Here is a 24,131-nt window from a genome sequence, read left to right as displayed (position 1 = left end):
TTTGAAGACTTTTGAGTTTGAGATCTCTTAGTTTTGATGGCAGACTTTATCTTGGTCAAAGTAAGCACAGTTTGAGAGATTGTTGAGATCATCTGACTGAACTGTCCATTTGATCTCATCATTTAGGAGAAACTATTGATATTACATGTTTTTCTTTCCTGTGGGGAGTAGACTGATGTATGTATTGACCTCAGTGAACTGACTTTGGTGAAGTGTTCAGATTTAGGGTATGTCCGGTGAAATGTGTTATCTACATGTATTTGTCATCAAGACTGTCAAGACAAACGTTCATGCAAATGCTGAATCACTTCTGTGGTCAGTAGTGAAGAGCGATCGGTAGATTGAGATGTACTGATGCTTCAGTCGATGGCTGCGGTCTCTCAGCTGCTGGAATGAATGTGTGATTTATAATGAGATGAAACAGCAGAATGGTAATTAGACTGTGTGAAATGTCTGGCATATGTCTTTATTTTTGTGGTGTTTTCTGGGTTCATTACAGCCTCTATGGTGTAATGTCTTTGGGCTACAACATGCTGTCAGTTACCACAGAAAATGAAGTTGTGTGTTCAGTAATACACTTACAGTGGGAGTCTATGGGTTCAAATGTAAATGTTGGGAAAATGTGTGTCACGTACTGACTTGACTTGATGATCCACAACAAAGGTGCATGACACAGAAGGATGATAAACTCATATTTAATAACCACTAGGAACCATACAGAGAAACACCAGCAAGACAATGAACTGAGATGACTGAGGGTTTAAATACACATGATACATGATGATGATGATGTTATACATGATAACAAACAAGGGTATCTATGGAAACTAACAAGATGACAATAGAAACAAGGAAACAGGAACTAAACTACATCGAGACAACAGATTATCAAAACAAGAGTTCATGAGACACAGTGAATCATGACAATACTCTAATGCACTCAGTTTTGAAAGTACAACCACAAGAATTTTAAAACAACCAGATCTAATTCTTGTTAAACCATTAAACCATATGGTACTCTTCTCATCATACCCACAGCGTACACATTGGAAGCACATCAGTTTATAAGAGAAGTCGCACTGCTTCAGAAAGCTTTAAGCTGCTGGTAGATTTCATCTAGAGCTGGGCATTGACACAAATTTCATGATTCAATTCGATTTTGATTCACAAGCTTTCAATCTGATTTCTATTCAGTTCGATTCAATATCGATTAATTGGGGCCTATCAGATACAGTACGTGGCAAATTTCCTCAAGGAATTTTTTTTTTTTTATGTCGAAATGGACTGTTTACATTAATCAACGTTCAGACAGATGTAAATATACCCAAGTTAACCCAAAGGATAATGCTGTACACTTTACAGGGAACCCCAGCTGGTACATCAAACTAATATTAGAGATTAAAATTAACTGATGTGTAGGCTACTAACATTTAAATTATAATAATAACATTATAATATTACATTTTGAATTACATAATTAGCCTATGTTTCTAATTTAAATGGTGGCTGTAGTGTCATAAAAACACGAAGGATTTATTCAAACACATTAAAGTGGTCATGAACCGCATTATTTTATTGTTTTATAATGTTTCCTGTGGTGCTCTTATAATTTTAGTATGCTTTTTACATCAAAAATTGTCATAATTTAGAAATAAAAGGCATTTTTCCTACCCTGGTTTGAACGCTCTGTTTTAAGGGGCGTGTCTGCTGTGAGACTTCAGTGTAAACGCCCACTGCTGTGATTAGCTAACGTTTTTCCATTTGAAATAGCTAAGTATTACTCTCTCGAAAACTTTTATCACGTTTTTACAGCACTATTACAGCTCTCAAGGTTCACTAATCATGAAAAGTGTTGCATTACATTTAGATCTATAGCATTATATTTAGATCGTGGCATGAAAGGTTGCAGTGATGAATGTAGTCGATCACAGACATGTTGTTGAGCTCATGAAAGCAGTGATCTCGTCATTGCAACTCAATTTCTGCACACTAACAAATGCTTTCATCATAACTAACAGTGCAAACTCAATGTAACTAAGAGATTTGTTGAATAAAACGGGAGTTTTGGCACGAGTCAATGATAAACTCACTCTGTTTGATTGACAGCTCCAGAGATTGTAAAGGGAGCTTTCTTTGATCGCTTTCTATATATAATTTAATCATGTTTAAGTAACAGATTATTTTCATCCTACTAAGAGAAACAAGGTGAAGTTGAGCGTTTAGTCACTGGTTTGATTTACTGACACACAGACAAAGATCATCTGACTGTACATGAATCATTAATATCAGATCAGGCATTAGAATGAACACAGTTACTGACATGTTGTTGCATTACTGTCGAGTCCATATCGTAAAAGTCTGATAATGCCGAAATGTGATTGATTTACCAAAGAATCAACAGTGAAATGTACCGAATACAAATAAATAAAGCTCAACTGAGACATTCACATTTTTGAGAATAAATAACCATATTCCTGCATCCTTTGAAAGGTAATGTTATTTTAGTCCTGTATCGCTCTTCTCATCTCAATAACACCAGTGGGCGGGGCTAATGATGCAATGATGAAGTAGGCATTGATTTCTTCTGTGGAGGCGGAGTTTCACCTGTCTATGACCGGGACCCATTCGCTGGGTCTGGTGTCAATAAAAGCTTTTATTGGACTAACAAGAAAGTTTTCAGGATATTCTTATAGTACGATGATCTCTTATATAATAGAAGCTTAAGGAAAAGTTGATTTCTCAATTCATGACCCCTTTAAATATTGAAGAACAGATTGAGTAAAAATATAAACGTACTATAGTGCATGTATTTTATCAAAACGCTTCTCTGTACAATTATTTTTCTAGCTATTATGAATGTCTTTTCTGAGGTAAATGTGACGTTATCGGATCATATTGTTCTCCAGCTGTTTTATTGACATCTTTCTGCAATTGAAACACTGATTGATCATGAGACATGATTCATTTCAGTAAGATGTTCTGTATCTTCTGATGTTCATTCATGTTTATTTGGTGCTGTAACATGTAGTAAAGAGGAAGAGATGATCAGTTCAACTACAGTGATCTGTCAGCACACATTAAAGAGACACAAAAACACATATTGACTGAATTTAGTGACAGAATTTGAAAGATGAGACTTTGTTTCATATCAGAAGTAACAACGCACAAAGATTATTTCAATTTATTGGATGGGAGGAGCTACAAAGTTATGTCCATTCATCAACCGAAAACAGAAAAACGAAAATATCAGTTTTTGGGATTTAATATCAGTTATTTAAAGATCTGTGGCATCACATATGCATTGATAGTGTTTTTTCTGCTTCTTTCTGTAGATTTGTATCCCTGTGGCTCTGTAGAACAGCCTCAGAAAAAGAAGACCCCGCCCCCTCTCAGGCAATGCCCCGCCCAGCTCACAGAGAGGCCACGCCCCCATCCCCCAGCCACGCCCCAGAAGCCAAAACCACACGGTATTAAACACAGTTCACTGTTGTTCAGTCATGCAACGCATCAATGATTTTATTTGTCCTGTTTCTGGATTTCCAGCATAAGTGTGTGTTTGCGACATGTGTGAACTATTTCTGTGGCTTTCACATTTAGTGCGAAACAGACAGAGGAAGGAAGTGCAAACAGCTCAGACTTGTTTCTGCTTCCTGAATTCAGCTTGACTTTGTAAATTGCATCATTAATGTTATATTTCACTCTGTCCTAACTCACTAATGCATCTCATCTAACAAACACTTCACATCTTTATACTCATTTGAAGCAGTTTATCCGCTCATGCACACACACTCTTCATCTTCTTGACTTGACTTTTTGTTGTGTGTGTGTTTTTGTATCTCGTTGTATAACCGCAGCACTTTTCGCACGCTCATCTCCACTTCCTGTTCTCGCTTCAGGAAGTCAGTTTCTCGGACAGCTGAAGTGTCTCCATCTTACTTTCTTACTCTTAACTGGCTTTCGATTGCTTGTTTGCATGCGACTCTCCTGCGGAGCGATGGGAATGGAGGGGAATCTCTCGTGTGCGAGCGAAGGTCCTGGAGTGTGATCGAGTCTGTCTGAGCGTCTTCTCTCTCTGTGTGTCTCTCAGTACCCCCTAAGCCTGTGCACCTGCGGGCTCGCGTCCCTCCCGCGCCCTGCCGCCCCCTTCCCCGTCCTCCCCTGAGACCCGGAGTCCCGTCTGCAGGGCCGAGTGTGGGCCGGCTCATCCAGAGCTTCCACAGCTCCAGGTACGTGATCCAACGCAAATCTGTTCCCACTTTATATCAAGTGTCTTTAACTACTATGTGCTGATGTTTAAATTAATCAACTTATTGTGCACATACATGTGTTTACGTTGCACTTGTATTTTAAAAACACCTGCATTTCTGTAATTATCATGTATAATTAGCTTCCAAAGCTGTCCTGACCTTATCCGTACCCACATACATCAACACAATAGAGACACTCATAGTAGTTAAAGTCACCCAATATAAAGTGTGGCTTAACTGTACGTATTAAACTGTGTGGGGTCTTTTCCATTAGCTCATTAAATATATGTCTGCTGTTTGAACTGAACAGATAACGAATCTATTGTCCTCTGCTGCTGAATTGAACTCGTTTCATGGTTGATGAACTTTACACAGTCACTGAACTGAATAACAGCACTATTGTCCTTTACATCAGAGTTTGAGTTCGTCTCGTATTTGATGAAGTTTTCATGTTGCTTTGAAACAATCTGTATTGTATAAAGCGCCGTATTGTACATTTATTGTCAAATACTTAAATTTAACCAATTTGATCAATCAGAATTCTGTAGACTGTTACCAATATAATAAAAAACATCAACAAAAGCCATCTTTATAGTGTAAAGGTGGAACAGAAGCTGCATGCATGTATTAACATGACAGTTTTGTATTACTATGTAAATGCCGTTATAAAGGAACTGGTTACAGGGTAGGGCTGAGGTATTGACATTATCAACATTATTGTTGATTCTTCATATTGTAATAAGGGTTATTAATGTCAATAAATGGAGTACATAAAAATCTTTTAATGAGTTAGTCACGCACTGAACATAAACTCCGGTGACGAATCTAAAGGCCTCTGATTGGCCGGTGCCATCATACGCTCATGCACTGATTGGTTGAAATGATCAACGCTGAAAAAAAACTTTGATGCAACATGATCAATCGACACTTTTCATTCATTCTCACATTTCACTTTAATCACGACGGTCGTAATTACTTTAGTTTGATTGTGCAGTCGCATCATTGCCCCTTATCTTGAATTTGGGGGCATTTTTGTCTCCTTTTACACAATCAAACTACTTGCATTTTAATTGAAAAGTTTTTGCATGTTTGTTGGGTCACACTTTACAGTAAGGTTGTATTTGTTTACATTAGTTAACTGTATTAGTTAAAGTGAACTTGCAATAAAAAATAAAAGAAGCATTTGTTCATTTCAAGATTTACTAATTAACATCAAAATTAATATTTTATGGACCTGAGTTAACAATGAACAGTTGTATTATTAATAAACAACAAATGTATTGCCCATTGTTAGATCATGTTTAATTCATTAATCAACAGTAACGAATGGGATCTTATTGCAAAGTGTTACGGCCCGTTCACACCAATAATGATAACTATAGCTGTAACGGTTTATTTTACAGTGTCCTTGTTACACATCTTACATGTACAGTGGAGATCACAATTAGAGAACAGTTTAAAAACACTCATTTAAAATCATCATTGCTTGAAATTTGGAGAAATATAAGCTGTGGGTGAACCATTGTTCCATTAGCATGCTTTACAAAACCAAGGAACTTCAACAAAAACCTCTATTTTGTGATCAAAATTATGACCATTGTAGCGCAAAAGAACATTTCAACTCAAATTTGAGGCTTACAGCAGTCTAAAAGAAAAGCTTCAAAGAACTGCTTTACTCGTTTTGTCCTGAATGAAAACTGCCGGCCGAACCGCATGTTGCTGAAGGAGGTTCTGATAACATTCGCCCAGCCGTGTAGCTGTATACGAAAACCAGCTCCTGCAGCAGAAACATCCTCTAAACCACGAAACTTCCTCCTCCACCTATCACTGACTTCTTTACACACTTTGGGTTCTGTTTTTCCCCAGTTTGACACCAAATAAACACCCAAATGAATTAAACTTGCTTTCATCACTAAAGTGAACTTGAAAGCACACACAACATGCTCCTTTAGTCTAGACTTTTGATTCTTTCTGCGGATGAGAGGCGAGAGAGATCCTTACCATGTTCGGCTCTGAACTGGCGAGAAATTCCTGCTGCAGTGTTGAACCGATTGAAAGTCTCTGTCCTCTCGTGCGTTTGTCTTACGTGGACGACCAGCCTTTTTGGGGGACTTAGTGAATCAGTGTCTTTGTAAAGTTCAAATATTCTAGAAATCACAGATTTGGAACGACCGACTTCTCTTGCAATAGCTGAAAATCTCTTTGGCCTTCATCTGGACGACCTGCTGCTGTAGGGTTTCCGTCACCTAGAAGAACGGCTCGCCAAAGTCCGTCAGAACTGGAAAGTTTGCTGCCAGTTAAATAGGGTTTGCCAGATAATTGAGGTATTTAGCACCAGGTGCCAAATTAACACCAGTAACTTAAGAGGTATCTGAAAGTGTTCACTAATTTTGACCAGAGTCATTTTTCAATTGTCTCGTTTAAAGGGTTAGTTCACCCAAAAATGAATTTTCTGTCATTAATTCCTCTCCCTCATGTCGTTCCACACCCGTAAGACCTTCTTTCATCTTCAGAACACAAATTAAGATATTTTTGATGAAATCCGATGGCTCGGTGAGGCCTGCATTGACAGCAAGATAATTATGTTCTATTTTTATTATTCTTTTTTATGTAAAGCACTTTGAATTACCATTGTGTATGAAATGTGCTATACAAATAAAATTGCCTTGCCTTGCCTTGCCACTTTCAGATGCCCATAAAGCTACTAAAGACATCGTTAAAACAGTCATGTGACTACAGTGGTTCAACCTTAATGTTATAAAGTGACGAGAATACTTTTTGTGCACCAAAAAAAGCAAAATAGCAACTTAATGCAACACTATCTAGTGATGGGCGATTTCAAAACAGATTTCAAAAGCTTTACGAATCTTTTGTTTCAAATCAGTGGTTCAGAGCGCGTATCAAACGGCCAATGTCACATGAACTATTGAATTTTCGAAACGTTTCGAAACACTTATGACATAACGAAGCCTCGTTTACTGAAATCATGTGACTTTGACAGCGTTATACACGCTCCGAACCACAGATTCGAAACAAAAGATTCGTAAAGCTTCGAAGCTACAGTGGACTTAACATTAAGCTTGAACCACTGCAGTCACATGACTGTTTTAACGATGTCTTTAGTTCCTTTCTGGACCTTGAAAGTGTTGATTATATTGCTGTCTATGGACAAGTCTCTCGGATTTCATCAAAAATATCTTAATTTGTGTTCTGAAGATGAACGAAGGTCTTACGGGTGTGGAACGACATGAGGGAGAGTAATTAATGACAGAAATTACATTTTTGGGTGAACTAACCCTTTAAGTTTTATATACAGTACTGTGCTTCATAATATATTTAACTTATGAAATATGATAAAAATAAACTACCCTTCTACTCCTGTTAGGATCACTCCACTAAGTAGTAACCTTGAAATTTAGGAAATTGTATGTTGTTCTCTAATTTTGTTCTCTACTATAGTAAAAACAGTAAATTATGCATAATAACAAGCAAATAACCCTCAACCAATCCCTAACCCTAATTATATATTAAGTTCTGTTGTTACTCCGTACTTATTAGTTCAAGTACACAATAACAAGGATACACTTAAAATAAAGTGTAACCCCATATCATCATCCACAGCAGACGCGATATCCTTCTGTTTATTATAATCTCACGCTGCAGTTTCGTGTCTGTCTCTTTAAATGCTGGAGCTCATTAAAGCAGGATGGATTCTGATTGGCTGTCAATGTTTTTATCATTCATGAGCTGGAAAAAGAATCGTCCTGAAAAAGAGATTCTGACAATATTGTTTGTTCTTTATCTGTTCAAGATGTTTAAGATGTCAAATTTTGTGATTATCTTTTAAGGTTTCCGATTCTGGGTCTCCAGCGAAGGAACGACATGGATTCTCCAGCCACAGATCAGCCTCCGGCTGCGCAGGATTCTGGGAACTTTGGCTCAGCGGATGGACTGGTGTTTAAACCTAGTGAAATCTCAGAACTTTTGGGATTGTCCGGCTCAAACTCCTTCCAAACGGACTCTGCGAAGGATGTAGAAATTGCAGAAGGACTTCAAAAAGAGCTTAAAAAACATTCCAGCAGCGGACAGGAGGACAATCGCGGTGAGCGCAGTGAGGTGGTGGAGCCGCCGCAGAGTCACGAGGGCACCGAAGCCAGCGGGAAGATCCCGAATCGGGACAGCGGCATCGACAGTCCCTCATGCGGGGCGGATGGCGAGGGCTTCCCCAACGAGGACCCCATCGAGGAGGAGGACAGGAACGACAGCATCGCCACGGAAACCGAGAGCATGTCGTGCGCCGCCGCCGACAACAAGCGGGACTCGACGCAGGATGAAGACAGCGACCTGGAGGAAGGGAGCGGAGAAGATCCCGAGAGCCTGGAACTCAGAGTAAGAGCTCCGTTTCCCGTCGGTTCACTTCATGTGATGTTCGATTCGTCGTGGTTCCCGTACGCATTTCTCCTCAGAGAACACACTTGAAGAAACTTCGGTAACACTTCAGTATAGGGAACACGTATAAACTATTAACTCTGACTTTTCCCTCAATAAACTCCTAATTTACTGATTATTATTAGTTGGGTAGGATTAAGACTGTAGAATAAAGTCATGCAGAATAAGGCATTAATATGAGCTTAATAAAAACTAATAAATAGCCAATATTTTAATATGCATGATAACAAGCAACTAGTTAAAAGACCCTAAAATAAAGTGTTACTGAACCTTCTTCTCATCACAGCTAGAGAGCTAATTTCACGAATATGGTTTCAGGAAATGATAAACCGTTAACTATGTTGTTAATTATGGAACTTGCGACTGTATTTGGTTAATGATGCTTTAAACACTCCTGAGCCTGAAACGGTTATTATCGTTAACTAAAACGATTCAAAACAAGACTTTACAATAAGGTTTCATTAGTGAACATGAACTAACGATAAACAATAATTATACAGCATTTAATAATCTGAGGTAATGTTGATTTCTACATGTACTAATACATTATTGAAATCAAAAGTTGTATCTGTTAAAAGTTAATGCACTAAACTAACATGCACAAACAATGAACAACTGTATTTTTATTAACTAGTTAATAGATGCTGTGAAAATATATTTTTCATAGTTAGTTCGTGTTGACCGACGCATTAACTAATGAGACCTTATTATAAAGTGTTTCCAACATTTCTGTTGATTGCAATAAAGCTGAAATAAAATATAAATATTAGTTTAAACGTTTAACTGAATGAACTTTAGCAAAAAACTGAAATAAGTTGAAGTTGAAGCACTGAAATTATTAACTGGAAATAAATAAAAACAAAAAATAACTAAAACTGAAATAAAAATACATTTAAGCTAAATATAAATAAAATAAAATTAACATAAAACCTGAAAATATATAAAAATAAAAGCTAATTCAAAATATTAATAAAACTCAAATGATACTGGTCTGACATCAGACACTGAAGAAGAAGAAAGAAAAAAAACTTAATTTCCTGGTAATTTTCTTCCAGAACATTATCCATTATCGGTCAAACCAAAAATGATTCAGACATTTTTTATATTTTTGATATATTTTTACTAGTGTATGCAGGACACTATAGTTCATTTCTGTAAGTGAGGAAAGCAAAATAAAGTAAACTGTGACATATTATACCCAAATATTCTCCATACAGTGGACTACCAGTAAAATTGATACAAATTTGGAACCAAAAATGATTCAGACACTTTGACCTGACCATGTTATCTGACATAATTAAGATTATTTTTTTCTGACACAGTTTAACTCTGAGATCTTGTCATATTTTATTACCATTTTTTAATCTATAGTGAATAAACTGAATTAATGAATGAAATGTTCAAGGTGTCTGAATACATTTTGGTTTGACTGTATTTCCGTTAACCCTTAAAACGTGACACAGTGCATAATTCAAAATACAGTTAAAACACCTGCAAAAAAATCAGTACTGAAAATGTCTTCATTTTGTGTCATGTTTTTACAGTGAACACACACACACACGTACAGTAGAGTCACTTCTGATGACGTCAGCTGTTAAGTGACGCACATGAACACACCGAGTTAAAGTGAAGCGTTCGTACAGTTTTATACTCACTCTAATCTGAACACAGCATCAGTCTGAGAGCTGACCTGAGCGTCATTCATCATTGCTTGACAAAATACATCCAACATCGACTTCTTTCAAATGAGATGAATTCATTTCACACTCAAACACAAACACCATCTATGAACCTACAGACCAGTTTACACAACTGTTACACTTCAGTTGAAACCGAACACTACACAAACTCGACAAGACAGCTACATTTCTGCAGTAATAATTCCCTATTGAAATATATGTTCTGATTCTAAGAAATGAAATGCAATCAGATGAACACCTACACGAGTGTTAGTCTTTCGATTTCAGTAGCATTTATACAAAAGTGGAAACTTAGGAATGATTTTGTGCTGTAAACATTGATCTTGTAACAAACTGCAGTGAGTTATAAACGTCATTCTTGTTTTGTAAAGATATCCTATACCAGTGAAATCTTTATATAGTGCTGCCTGAGTTAGTATTTTCAGCTTGTTTCCTGAGTGATAAAGTGTTTTTGTTGTGTGAAACTTGTGCAAGTGTTGTGGGAGAATGAGATGATTTGAGACATGAATGACGGTTTAGTGCATCACATTGAATGTGAAATTGGCTGTGGTGAGGCTGAAGTGTTGAGCAACGGGTCCAGTCTTTCATCAGCAGCTATCTTGATTGAGTCCTGCTGAAGGACCTTAAAGAGCAGTGTGATGTTTCTCTCCGGCCTTCACCAGTGCAGGGTTACTGCATCTGTCCGTGAGCGCGGTGTGAGAACATGTCTCCCGCTATCAACATGCATCACTTCTGAGTCCTGAGGAAGTGAACAGTTTAAGTAGCGTGCATCGCACTGTGTGGGGGTTGCACTTTCTGAATATGTTGTTTCAACACTGTGTGTGTGTGTGTGTGTGTGCACTAATGCATGGTTTAATTGACCAAAGACAATGGAAACCGCTGCTGGTTGTGAGTGTTTATTAATATGAGCGTGTTTGACTTCGACACACAGCACACTTTTTTTAAACTCAGTAGCTGCAAGAACAAGATAAAACTCGCTTGAAACTCACTGCATTCATACACAGTCTACACTACCATTCAAAAGTGTGCAAACATTACTGTTTTTAATGTTTTTGAAAGAGTCTCTTCTGCTCATCAAGGCTGCATTTATTTGATCAAAAATACAGAAAAAACAGTAATATTGTGAAATATTATTACAATTTAAAATAATGGTTTTCTATTTTAATATACTTTAAAATGTATTTTTTTTCTGTGATCAAAGCTGAATTTTCAGCATCATTACTCCAGTCTTCAGTGTCACATGATCCTTCAGAAATCATTCTGATATGATGATTTATTATCAATGATGGAAACAGTTGTGCTGCTTAATATTATTTTATAACAAGTGATACTTTTTCAGGATTCACTGATGAATAAAAAGTTAAAAAGAACAGAATTTATTCAAAATAGAAATATTTTCAAACAATATAAATCTTTACTATCACTTTTTATCAATTGAACACATCCTTGCTGAAAAAAATATTAATTTCTTCCAAAAAAAAAGAAAGAAAGAAAAAAATACTGACCCCAAACTTTTGAACGGTAGTGTATATTGTTACAAAAGATTCAATTTAAATAAATGCTGATATTTTTTAACTATTTATTCATCAAAGAATCCTGAAAAAAAAAGTATCACATTATAAAAAAATATTAAGCAGCACATTTGTATCAAATCATCATATTAGAATGATTTCTGAAGGATCATGTGACACTGAAGACTGGAGTAATGATGCTGAAAATTCAGCTTTGATCACAGGAATAAATTACTTTGTCAAATATATTCAAACAGAAAACAGTTATTTTAAATTGTAATAATATTTCACAATATTATTGTTTTTTCTGTATTTATTATGAAATAAATGCAGCCTTGATGAGTAGAAGAGACTTTGTTCAAAAACATTAAAAATAGTGATGTTTCCACACTTTTGACTGGTAGTGTAGATTTACATTAATTCTTATAATGTATCAATTCTTAGAACATTTATATAATTCTAAGTCTTCAACAATGTATTGTCATGCTGCTCATTTGCCAACATAATTTTCTCCGTCCACACACACACACACACACACACACACACACACACACACACACACACACACACACACACACACACAGTGCTATTTTTTGAGTTTTGTGTTGAAAATTCAGAAGAGTCTCTGTTAGTTGTGTGGTTACCATTGCGCTTGTGCACTCTTAAAATAAAGGTGAAGAAGATCCTTTAAGCTCCTTTAACATCCGCTGAATCTTTCCATCACACAAAAGCTGCTTTAGATCATTATAGTGTTCTTCACATTAAAAAAATGTTTCTTTGTAATCACTATCAGTTTTTTTAGGGAACCAGAAATGGTCACATCCCCCTTTTAGAAGCTTTATTTTTAAGAGTGTTACTATGTGTTAAAATAGGCCTAATAATAATAATAAGAAGAAGAAGAAGAAGATAAGAATTATTACATATTATGGTCAGTGACATATTTAGTGATATGGATATTTTTCTTGCAAAAACTCATCACTTCTCTTCAGAAGGCCTTTATTAACCCCCTGGAGTCGTATGGATTACTTTTATGATGGATGGATGAGCTTTTTTGGGCTTCAAATTCTCGAGTCCCATTATAAAGCTTGGAAGAACCAGGATATTTATTAATATAACTCTGATTCTGAAAGAAGAAAGTCATATACACCTAGGATGGCTTGTAAATTTCATTTCATTGTTGAGTGAACTATGTTTAATTTAAGTTCACTGATCAGATTGTGTTTGCGAAGGGTTAAATCTGTCTGGTATCCTGCTGAGGGTGCGGCCCGTAAGCGTGTGACGATCCCTCGCTCGACAGGTTCACCTGCTTCCCAACACGTGGATGAGAGGATCTCTCTTTTCTTCTCTCTCTCTCTCACACACACACATCGGTGCTATTCATCACAAATACGACCAAAACAAACCTCCCAAACGAAACCGTAATGTCCGTCCTTCACATGACGCAGCAGTTAGTCAGTCAGCAGGAGTGTTTAGTGCCGGTTGGGTGTGACAGGAATGGATCTTTGTGTCCGCTCAGCAGGAGTCGCCCTACACACCCACAGCGCTCACAAACACACACACACCCTGATACCTCCATACACACCACAAACCGCCACACACACACACACTCCTCTGGTCTTTCCTGTGTTTCCTGGTGTGAGCCGCACATCTGCTCATAGGAAAGGTGTGTGTTTGGTGGACAGCTGACATGTTGATGTGTTTTTAATAGACATGCTGTCACAGGATGTGGGATGAGCTGCGAGAACAGACGCATACAGCGTGTGTGTGTGTGTGTGTGTGTGTGTGTGTGTGTGTGTGTGTGCTCCACATTAATGCATGAACACTGTTGTGTTGCACACAGTCTTGTCTGTTCAGATCTGTTCAACATAATTGATCTAATATGCCACATTTTTGCGTGGTTGAACTGTCATGTGGTGTGGCAGACCATATGCTTAAACATTTCATCCCAAAATCAAAAGATTTTATACTTTAAACTAAGAAGTGAAGCATTTTTAGGCCAATTTAAGATGTTTTGCATCGTTTTTGTCTTTGAATTTGGTGATGAAAATAATCACAATGCTTCATTTTAATGGCACAAAATAAATTTTCTTGTGTTTTTGAGGGTGAAATATGACCTGGACGGGTTCTTTACGAGTTTAGATTCATCCATATACTGTAAAATTATAAAATATGCTTTCTAAAATGCATATTACATGATTAAACAGGTTAAACTTTATTTTAAGGCAGTTTTGTTACAGTGTAATAAGATGTGGATAATATTAATTAACAACATGTACTGCTTACTATATACTGCATGATGCAATTATGCATAATTTACTGTTATTACTACATTAAGTACATGTAACATAAACCAAAAATAAAGTATTACTCATTTCATAAATCTGTCAACTTGAAATAGATGAAATATATTAAATATCATGTAGATTTCTTTAGATAACCACAAATCATGTCTTTTTTTATAATATTTTCAGCTAAATATACAATTTTTAATGTTTTCAAAAAGCAATTTTTAATGAATCAGCAGAAGTGATGATTTAGACAGCTTAAATAAATAAAAAAAACATAGTTTTACTGAAAAATAGAAGCTCCACATTTCTGCTTCCAAACCCTCTGCTACATTTGCTCCGTAGACTATATTACTGTAAACACTTACTCGGCTTATTGCTGCAAAGAAAGAGACGTCAAAGTTATTTCTGTAGTTATCAACCATATTTTCTAAAGAAAGTTTAAGATATGATTCATAATCTGCTGAAGCCAGTGGACGTGTTTTAATAAAGTCGCGCAGTCACATTTCCTCTCCGATGGACACATTTACCGCTCATCTTTCCTGCAGCTGTTTCAGTGGTAAAACGCTGGCTGATTCGCTCATCTGAAGGAAGTTAGAGTTTGTTTTTGTGTTTTTTAGTTTGATGACTGAAGCTGACGTGTCTCCTCTCTCTCAGGGTTTGCCGTCTGACTCTCAGAAGCTGTTGAACATCGCTAAAGAGTTGCTTCAGACAGAAGAAGCGTATGTGAAAAGACTCAACCTGCTGGACCAGGTAACACAGATCATCGGCCCTCCTTTCCCGCTTCATCTGCACGTGTTTGAGCATTCGGTTATTTGAGTTTCTCTTTATTTACATTGAGATGAATTGTGCTTTTTTTGTGTTCATACTACTTCCTGTTTCCGATGCTTCCTCTTAGTCTATTTCTTCTCCAATCTCTGGTTTTTGATCTTATGTCAAACTGATTCCTTCAGGCAAAATCCATAAACGCACAACAAACTTCAACCCACTGATAACTCAAGTGAAGTCATTAGAATACAGATTGTTTCAAAGCAGCTTCACTGTAATAAACAGGAAAATGAGAGTATTGGTGTTATTTTACATTAATGCATTCATGTGAAGTTCTTCATTTATGAAACGAGTTCAACAGAACACAATAATGTCATTATTCAGCTCAGTTATGATCATGTTTTGTTCTCATCTGATAGTCTCAGTGCAGTTAAAGGTGCCCTAGATTCAAAAATTGAATTTATCTTGGCATAGTTGAATAACAAGAGTTCAGTACATGGAAAAGACATACACTGAGTCTCAAACTCCATTGTTTCCTCCTTCTTATATAAATCTCATTTGTTTAAAAGACCTCTGAAGAACAGGCGAATCTCAACATAACACTGACTGTTACGTAACAGTCGGGATCATTAATATGTACGCCCCCAATATTTGCATATGCCAGCCCATGTTCAAGGCATTAGACAAGGGCAGCCAGTATTAACGTCTGGATCTGTGCACAGCTGAATCATCAGACTAGGTAAGCAAGCAAGAACAACAGCGAAAAATGGCAGATGGAGCAATAATAACTGACATGATCCATGATAACATGATATTTTTAGTGATATTTGTAAATTGTTTTTCTAAATGTTTCGTTAGCATGTTGCTAATGTACTGTTAAATGTGGTTAAAGTTACCATCGTTTCTTACTGTATTCACGGAGACAAGAGCCGTCTCTATTTTCATTTTTAAACACTTGCAGTCTGTATAATTCATAAACACAACTTCATTCTTTATAAATCTCTCCAACAGTGTGTAATGTTAGCTTTAGCCACTGCGCACTATCAAACTCATTCAGAATCAGAAGTAAACAATATAACAGTATACAATACTCACATAATCCAACGCATGCATGACGAACACTTTGTAAAGATCCATTTTGAGGGTTATATTAGCTGTGTGAACTTTGTTACGGCACTGTTTAAGGCAAGCACGAGCTCTGTGGTCGTGGAGCAGGAGAATTAAAGGGGCCGCAGCCTGAATCGGTGCATAGTTAATGATGCCCCAAAATAGGCAGTTAAAAAAATTAATAAAAAAAAATCTATGGGGTATTTTGAGCTGAAACTTCACAGACACATTCAGGGGACACCTTAGACTTATATTACATCTTTTAAAAACATAATCTAGGGCACCTTTAAACCCCAACTAAGCAAGTCAACCCACTGTAGCAGATCTCAAAAAATCCTGATTTAAATTGCATTAAAGAATAATTGAACTGATGGTGAGAAACTGTTGATTCAGATTCAGCTCTTCAGTCACGTCACGTCTATTTCTACAGCACTTTATACAGTAGACTGCAAAGCAGCAGCTTTACAGTATTAAACATGAACAACAGTGTCAGTGTCACTTTAAATTCAGTTTCTTCTATAAAGTGGCTCTCTGGAGTGCTCACAGAAACCCTTCTATCTGTGTGTGTGTGTGTGTGTGTGTGTGTGTGTGTGTGTGTGTGTGTGTGTGTGTGTGTGTGTGTGTGTGTGTGTGTGTGTGTGTGTGTGTGTGTGTGTGTGTGTGTGTGTGTGTGTGTGTTTAGGTCTTCTGTGCCCGTCTGACAGAGGCTGCCATCCCTGCTGACGTCATCACAGGAATTTTCTCCAACATCTCCTGCATCCGCCTCTTTCACCAGCAGTTCCTACTGCCGGAACTACAGACGCGCATCACAAAGGAGTGGTAAGACACACACACACACACACACACACTGTTCATTTATACACCGATCAGGCATAACATTATGAGCACTGACAGGTGAAGTGAATCACACCGATCATCTCTGTCTATAGGCTCCTTCCAACATTGTAGCAATACAAAGCTGGTTGACGATTTGCAGAATTATCCTTTAAGTGTATAGTGAATATTATGGCTGGGTAAAAGTAATAACTTTCTGATTAATTAGAATTTTCATGAGAACGATCCCGATACTGATTCTTAAAATCCCAAGATGGATCTTTTACTCTATGCCAAATGACTCTTATGAATCAGATCTAGTGAATCAAACACTCACACTGTTCAGAATCCAGCAGAGAGCCGTATGATGAATAAACAGACTGTGTGTGTGTGTGTGTGTGTGTGTGTCAGGAGCTGTAATCCCCGCATAGGGGACATCCTGCAGAAGTTAGCGCCGTTCCTGAAGATGTACGGCGAGTACGTGAAGAACTTCGATCGGGCCATGGAGCTGGTCAACACGTGGATGCATCGCTCCACCAACTTCAAGGGTGTGGTGCATAGCATCCAGGTCAGAGGACAGATCCAGACGCCCTGATACACTCTTATGTATAATGACAGATGTGTGATGAACCCCGTGTGTGTGTGTGTGTGTGAGCAGAAGCAGGAGGTGTGCGGGAATCTGACGCTGCAGCATCACATGCTGGAGCCAGTGCAGCGTATTCCCCGTTACGAGCTCCTGCTGAAGGACTACCTGAAGAAACTGCCGGACGGAGCCGCGGACAGGAGAGACGCCGAGAGTGAGTGACTGACTTCCTCAACGAACACTGTTAAAACACTTCTGTTAACTGAAATCAAGCTCAAATATAGAATTAAATATAAGTTTTAGTTGAAAAACTTGAACTAAATGAAGAATAGAAATGTTGCCTTGGCAATAAACTGAAATAATTTTAAACTGAAGCGCAATAATTATTAACTGGAAATAAATAAAAACTAAAACTAAAACTTCATGAAATATGACATGAAATAAGAAAAACCACAAAGAAATATATAGCAAATTAAATATATAATGAAATGATGCAGTCAGTAAATAATGAAAAGTGATTACAAATAAATAATGAGGTGATTATTTATTTATTTATTTTAGGGCTGTCAAATGATTAATCGCGATTAATCGCATACAAAATAAAAGTTTGAGTTTGAATAAATATATGTGTGAGTACTGTGTGTAATTAATATGTATATAGAAATACACACAAATTAATGTATATATTTAAGAGAAATGTTATTTATGTGCAAAATATATATAATATAAATTATATAAAAATATAAATAAATAAATATTCTTGTAAATATTTCTCAAATATATACATGAACGTGTTTGTATTTATATATACATAATAATTACACACAGTATACCCACATATATTAGGCAAACTCAAACTTTTATTTTGTATGCGATTAATTGCGATTAATCATTTGACAGCCCTAATTTATTTATGTAAAATAAAAAATATACAGTAAAAAAAGTGAAATATTTTTACAATGTAAATCAGCTGTTTTCTATGTGAATATATAGTAAAGTGTAATTTATTTCTGTGATCAAAGCTGAATTTTCAGCATCATTACTCCAGTCTTCAGTGTCACATGATCCTTCAGAAATCATTCTGATATGATGATTTCAGGGTTGCCAGGTTTTCACAATAAAACCGGCCCAATTGCTACTCAAAACTATCCCAAAACTAACCCAGTCGCATTCTGGGGAGTAAAATCTTCATTTTTGGCAGGGGCTGAATATCATGTTATTTGGAGTCACTTCAACCCTTAGACATGAAAAACAACCCGCGGCTACAGTGTTAAAGTAGACCAAATCCACGGGGAAACCACGGACTTGGCAACACTGGCTGATTTGCTGCTTGAGAAACATTTCTGATTTATTTATTTGAAACAGAATCTTTTGTCACATTATAAATGTCTTTACTGTCACTTTTGATCAATTTAATGCATCCTTGCTGAATAAAAGTATTACTGACCTCAAACTTTTGATCGCTAGTGTACCTTAAACTAAACTGCGAGAGTCTTTGGTTCCTGATCGGTGCTTTCTAGGGTCATTTACTGAAGTCAAAGTTGCAATAAATGATGAGCTGAATATTTGCGTCCACATCCGTCGATGTGTTTGAAGTGCTTGCTTTATCGTGTTCATTATAATCGATGATGTCTCGACATGTTGTGACAGTAGACTGACGCCTCGCTCTATTTCTGATGTACGCGCTTCTTCCGCCGCTTGCGTCCGGTGCAGACAGGGTTATTTTAAGCTGTATTTCACGTGATACTGCACATCCCTTTACAGTTTACACAATAAATTATAATACATTCTTATCATTTATTTATATGTCAGCTCTCTTTTTGAGTGTAGATGTGAAGATAAATGGTTGTGGTTCATGAACATTTTGTAATAAAGTGTGGTCTCTCTAAACAACCTCAGCAGATTATTGCAGAAGTTCAAAAAATGAAAGTGTAAAAAATGTTTTTGTTTACTGTACAATATGCTAATGTGCTGAACTACACATTTTGAATTTTATCTAAAATATATATTTTACAAAATAATTTGGACTCTAAAACTGCTAGAAAATCAAAGACGTACATCTAACCAAGTTTTGTTCCAAATTTGAAGTTGAAAAATTGAGGTTTTAAACTTTTGAGTGTTTAAGCTTGATTATTAAAATATGTGATGGGGGGGGAAGGCGGTTTAGCCTGTTAATCCTTCCATTTTGACTATATTTGTGTCTGTTTTGCATTGAAGAGAAGCATGTGAGACAACACTGATGTTTAAATGAATTCTGATCTGTAAATGTGTTTGTGTGTGTCAGATGCTCTGGAGCTCATCTCCACCGCTGCAAACCACTCCAACGCTGCCATCAGGAAAATGGTTAGAGTCTTCCTTGATTTCGTTTCACAGACAGGATATACTGTTTCCATTTCCTGTCTGAGCAGGGTGTCTTGGGTAGAAGTGCTCTATATCACTCTCACTTCTCTAACTGTCTCTTTCTAATGCTGTCATGCAGCCAATCACAGTTCTTCTTTTCATTTAATGAGTTTGTGAATGCAAATCATCGTGTGTGTGTGTGTGTGTGTGTGTGTGTGCAGGAGAAGATGCACAAGCTGTTGGAGGTGTATGAGCGGTTGGGCGGAGAGGAGGACATTGTTAATCCAGCTAATGAATTCATTAAGGAAGGTCACATAAAGAAGATGTCGGCTAAGAACGGCACGGCACAGGACCGATACCTCTATCTGGTGCGTCTGTTTGCTCGGTTAACACTTTGTATCAGTTATCTATATATCAAAGCTGTTCTTGCATCTACAGTTATCATGGTTTGTGAGTTGTTGAAACAAAATAAGAATGGATGGTTCACCCGAAAATGAAGCTGATGATGCTCTTTTCTCATAGTATGAAATAGAGCTGCATGATTAATCATTAAAAGATGACGATCTTGTTTCAAACAGTGACATGATCTTATTCCTAAATGACAGCGATTCTGCTCTGTCCATTAAACCTTTGACAATCACAGCGGACATTCAGATCTGTTCTGATTCAGAGAGACTTTGTCATGTATAGGTACAAAACAGCTTCATAAACAGACTTATATAATTCAATAATTCATATTATCACAGAAGTACAGGGATAAAAGTTTATAGTTCAGATATAAACACTGATGTCTACAGTAGAGATTAAAATAGAGTAAATCACCTTTTGAAAGTAACTTGATGCTTCAAATACAGATTGAATCGATTACATTGTTACACCAGTAGGTGGAGACAAGTGACTGTTAAAAAAATGTATTTGCCATTGAATCATTCATTCAAGAGATTCATTTAAAAAAACATCCAGTAATGAAACAAGTGAAGTCTTTATGAGTGAGTCATTGAATCATTCGTTAAAGAGATTTGTTCAAAAACACTGATTCATCCAGTAATGAAACAAGTGAAGTCTTTATGAGTGAGTCATTGAATCATTCGTTAAAGAGATTCATTCAAAAACACTGATTCATCCAGTAATGAAACAAGTGAAGTCTTTATGAGTGAGTCATTGAATCATTCGTTAAAGAGATTCGTTCAAAAACGCTGATTCAACCAGTAATGAAACAAGTGAAGTGTGTATGAGGGAGTCATTGAATCATTCAATCAAGAGATTCATTCAAAAAAACATTGATTCATCCAGTAATGAAACAAGTGAAGTCTTTATGAGTGAGTCATTGAATCATTCGTTAAAGAGATTCATTCAAAAACGCTGATTCAACCAGTAATGAAACAAGTGAAGTGTGTATGAGGGAGTCATTGAATCATTCAATCAAGAGATTCATTCAAAAAAACATTGATTCATCCAGTAATGAAACAAGTGAAGTCTTTATGAGTGAGTCATTGAATCATTCGTTAAAGAGATTCATTCAAAAACACTGATTCATCCAGTAATGAAACAAGTGAAGTCTTTATGAGTGAGTCATTGAATCATTCGTTAAAGAGATTCGTTCAAAAACGCTGATTCAACCAGTAATGAAACAAGTGAAGTGTGTATGAGTGAGTCATTGAATCATTCAATCAAGAGATTCATTCAAAAAAACATTGATTCATCCAGTAATGAAACAAGTGAAGTCTTTATGAGTGAGTCATTGAATCATTCATTCAAGAGATTTGTTCAAAAAAACTGATTCATCCAGTGATGAAACAAGTGACGTCTTTATGAGTGAGTCATTGAATCATTCATTCAAGAGATTCATTCAAAAAAACATTGATTCATCCAGTAATGAAACAAGTGAACTCTTTATGAGTGAGTCATTGAATCATTCATTCAAGAGATTTGTTCAAAAAAACTGATTCATCCAGTGATGAAACAAGTGACGTCTTTATGAGTGAGTCATTGAATCATTCATTCAAGAGATTCATTCAAAAAAACATTGATTCATCCAGTAATGAAACAAGTGAACTCTTTATGAGTGAGTCATTGAATCATTCATTCAAGAGATTTGTTCAAAAAAACTGATTCATCCAGTGATGAAACAAGTGAAGTCTTTATGAGTGAGTCATTGAATCATTCATTCAAGAGATTCATTCAAAAAAACATTGATTCATCCAGTAATGAAACAAGTGAACTCTTTATGAGTGAGTCATTGAATCATTCATTCAAGAGATTTGTTCAAAAAAACTGATTCATCCAGTAATGACACAAGTGAAGTCTTTATGAGCAAGTCATATTAATGATTTTTAAATAATTCAAATGATTTAAATATTTTTTAAATAGACTGCAGCAATTACCATTTTGTCAGAACCTCCAGTAAATTATTTTGTTTAGCTGTATATTATTTTAAACAAATAATTGTAAATCTGCTCATTTATTACAGCTGAACACATTTATTATATATATAAATATAAATGATGATGCTGAAGATTGTTTATGTTTTGACAGTTCAATAACATGGTGCTGTACTGTGTGCCTAAACTGAGGCTGATGGGACAGAAGTTCAGCGTCAGAGAGCGGATCGACATTGCCGGGATGGAGGTACGACTTCAGCCGTTCGTTCAGCTGCACGTTTATTTTTATGTCCTCATCTCATCATATGCTGATTTTCTCACATTGCTTGAAGGTTCAGGAAAACGTCAAGCAGAACGTCCCTCACGCCTTCACCATCATCGGCAAACAGCGCTCACTCGATCTGCAGGCCAGGTGATTGAGCCCACAGAACCTAACCTGTTAGCTGTCGCCCCACTGATCAGAGATCTGAGCTTAAATAGTTGTAATTCATGAATGTTTGGAATCAGAGATCATTTTCAGACATCTTTAAATGGATAGTCACGAGCAGCGGGGCTTGAGAAGACATGATCTTTAGGAAAATTAATGTCCAAATACAAAGTTTGTGAACTCTGATGTGTTTTTGTCTCAGGACGGCTGAGGAGAAGGAGGACTGGATAAAGGTGCGTCACTCTCTTTACACAAATGATGAATGTCAGAGAAAGACAGCTCTATACTTAAGTTAGAACTGAATGTCATGTTTTATTTCATTTAAGGAATTATTTTTTTATGGTTTTAGTTTCTGTTTTAATTTTAGTTAGCTATAATAACCCTACTGCTTTTGACCCTTTTAACTAGGGTTTCAGTTCTTTATATGTCATTTCATAATTTATTTGTATGCCAAATGTACTGACAAGCATTTATGATAAATGACAGCACTACCTTAAATCTAATATCAAATAATCCTTTATTGTCAACACACATCAAAACAAGTCTATTTCTTTAAACCGTGACAAAAGATTATTAAAACATAATGATTAAAAATGTACTTTAAAGTAAAACTTAATTTGAGACTTTTTAAAAGCACTTAAACACACAGAATTTTTGCTGTTTTTAATATTTTTATGGGTCAATTCCACATTAAAATATAATTGACTCTGCATTGAGCAAATATAGTGCGAGCAGCAGTTATCAGGGTTCAAGCGCTTTAAGGTCTATGAGCACATGTAAAAAGGTGTTATATTTTATTTAGCAAGCCTTGATCAGAGATGGAGTAGACCATTTACAGAAAATTTACTGAGGAATTATATGGTTTTAAAGCTTTTTAACAGTTATAGCGCCACCTATGGCCCAATCTCCATAAAAGTGTGGACACTTCTTCAGAATCATGTGCCACATGCGCTCACCCTAATGTCTGAGTTTTCGTTTTGGAATGATAGGCTTTTGGGTACACTTGGCCACGCCCCTTTTTCTAAATGACCCTATTATAGCTATCCAAATGCCAAAGTTCAACTTTTTTTAAATTATTGACCTAGAGAGTCCCGAGAATTGTGCTGAGGTGGTTTCATCGAGGTTGAGTGAAAAACCTAGGACTAGTTCACAAAAAAAGGTTTTTCAAATAATCCAATATTTAACGAACGGTTTGATTGACAGCAGTGGTCCCAGAGAAGTTCCTAGAAGTTGTTCAGAATGAGGAGTAATTTTTATATGGTATGAATATCATGTACATGTGTGAAAAATCACATAATATACAATGATTTACGCACCTGAAAATCACGAAGGCGCCCCCCGGTGGCTGACTTCTTTCTCATTTCTCACAGGCCTCTAGGGCCGTGAGTCAAACAGGCCCAGCGTGTTTTGTTTTGATTGGCCTCCGTTAACCTTGTCTGATAGCTGCTCAAACTTCATTGCCGTGCTTTTCACGCTCTGTGAATGTCCTCGTAGAGAATCATGGCACATTGGACAGACAC

At 36.5% G+C, this 24,131-nt stretch overlaps 1 protein-coding gene across 1 annotated transcript in view; it reads left to right on the top strand.

Annotated features, from left to right (window-relative positions):
• The window catches only part of fgd (faciogenital dysplasia), a 54,757-nt gene that overhangs the window by 23,928 nt on the left and 6,698 nt on the right, over positions 1-24,131 (top strand). Inside the window, 12 exon segments of the mRNA XM_048211162.1 lie at positions 3,333-3,467; positions 4,088-4,226; positions 8,096-8,636; positions 14,850-14,945; positions 16,750-16,886; positions 17,292-17,448; positions 17,539-17,677; positions 19,748-19,806; positions 20,025-20,171; positions 22,339-22,431; positions 22,517-22,596; positions 22,814-22,844. Of these exon segments, the coding sequence (XP_048067119.1) occupies positions 3,333-3,467; positions 4,088-4,226; positions 8,096-8,636; positions 14,850-14,945; positions 16,750-16,886; positions 17,292-17,448; positions 17,539-17,677; positions 19,748-19,806; positions 20,025-20,171; positions 22,339-22,431; positions 22,517-22,596; positions 22,814-22,844 (1,754 nt within the window).

The sequence above is a fragment of the Megalobrama amblycephala genome, linkage group LG12 (assembly GCF_018812025.1).
Source record: "Megalobrama amblycephala isolate DHTTF-2021 linkage group LG12, ASM1881202v1, whole genome shotgun sequence".
Classification (NCBI taxonomy): domain Eukaryota; kingdom Metazoa; phylum Chordata; class Actinopteri; order Cypriniformes; family Xenocyprididae; genus Megalobrama; species Megalobrama amblycephala.
This window is presented reverse-complemented; position numbering and strand designations above follow the sequence as displayed.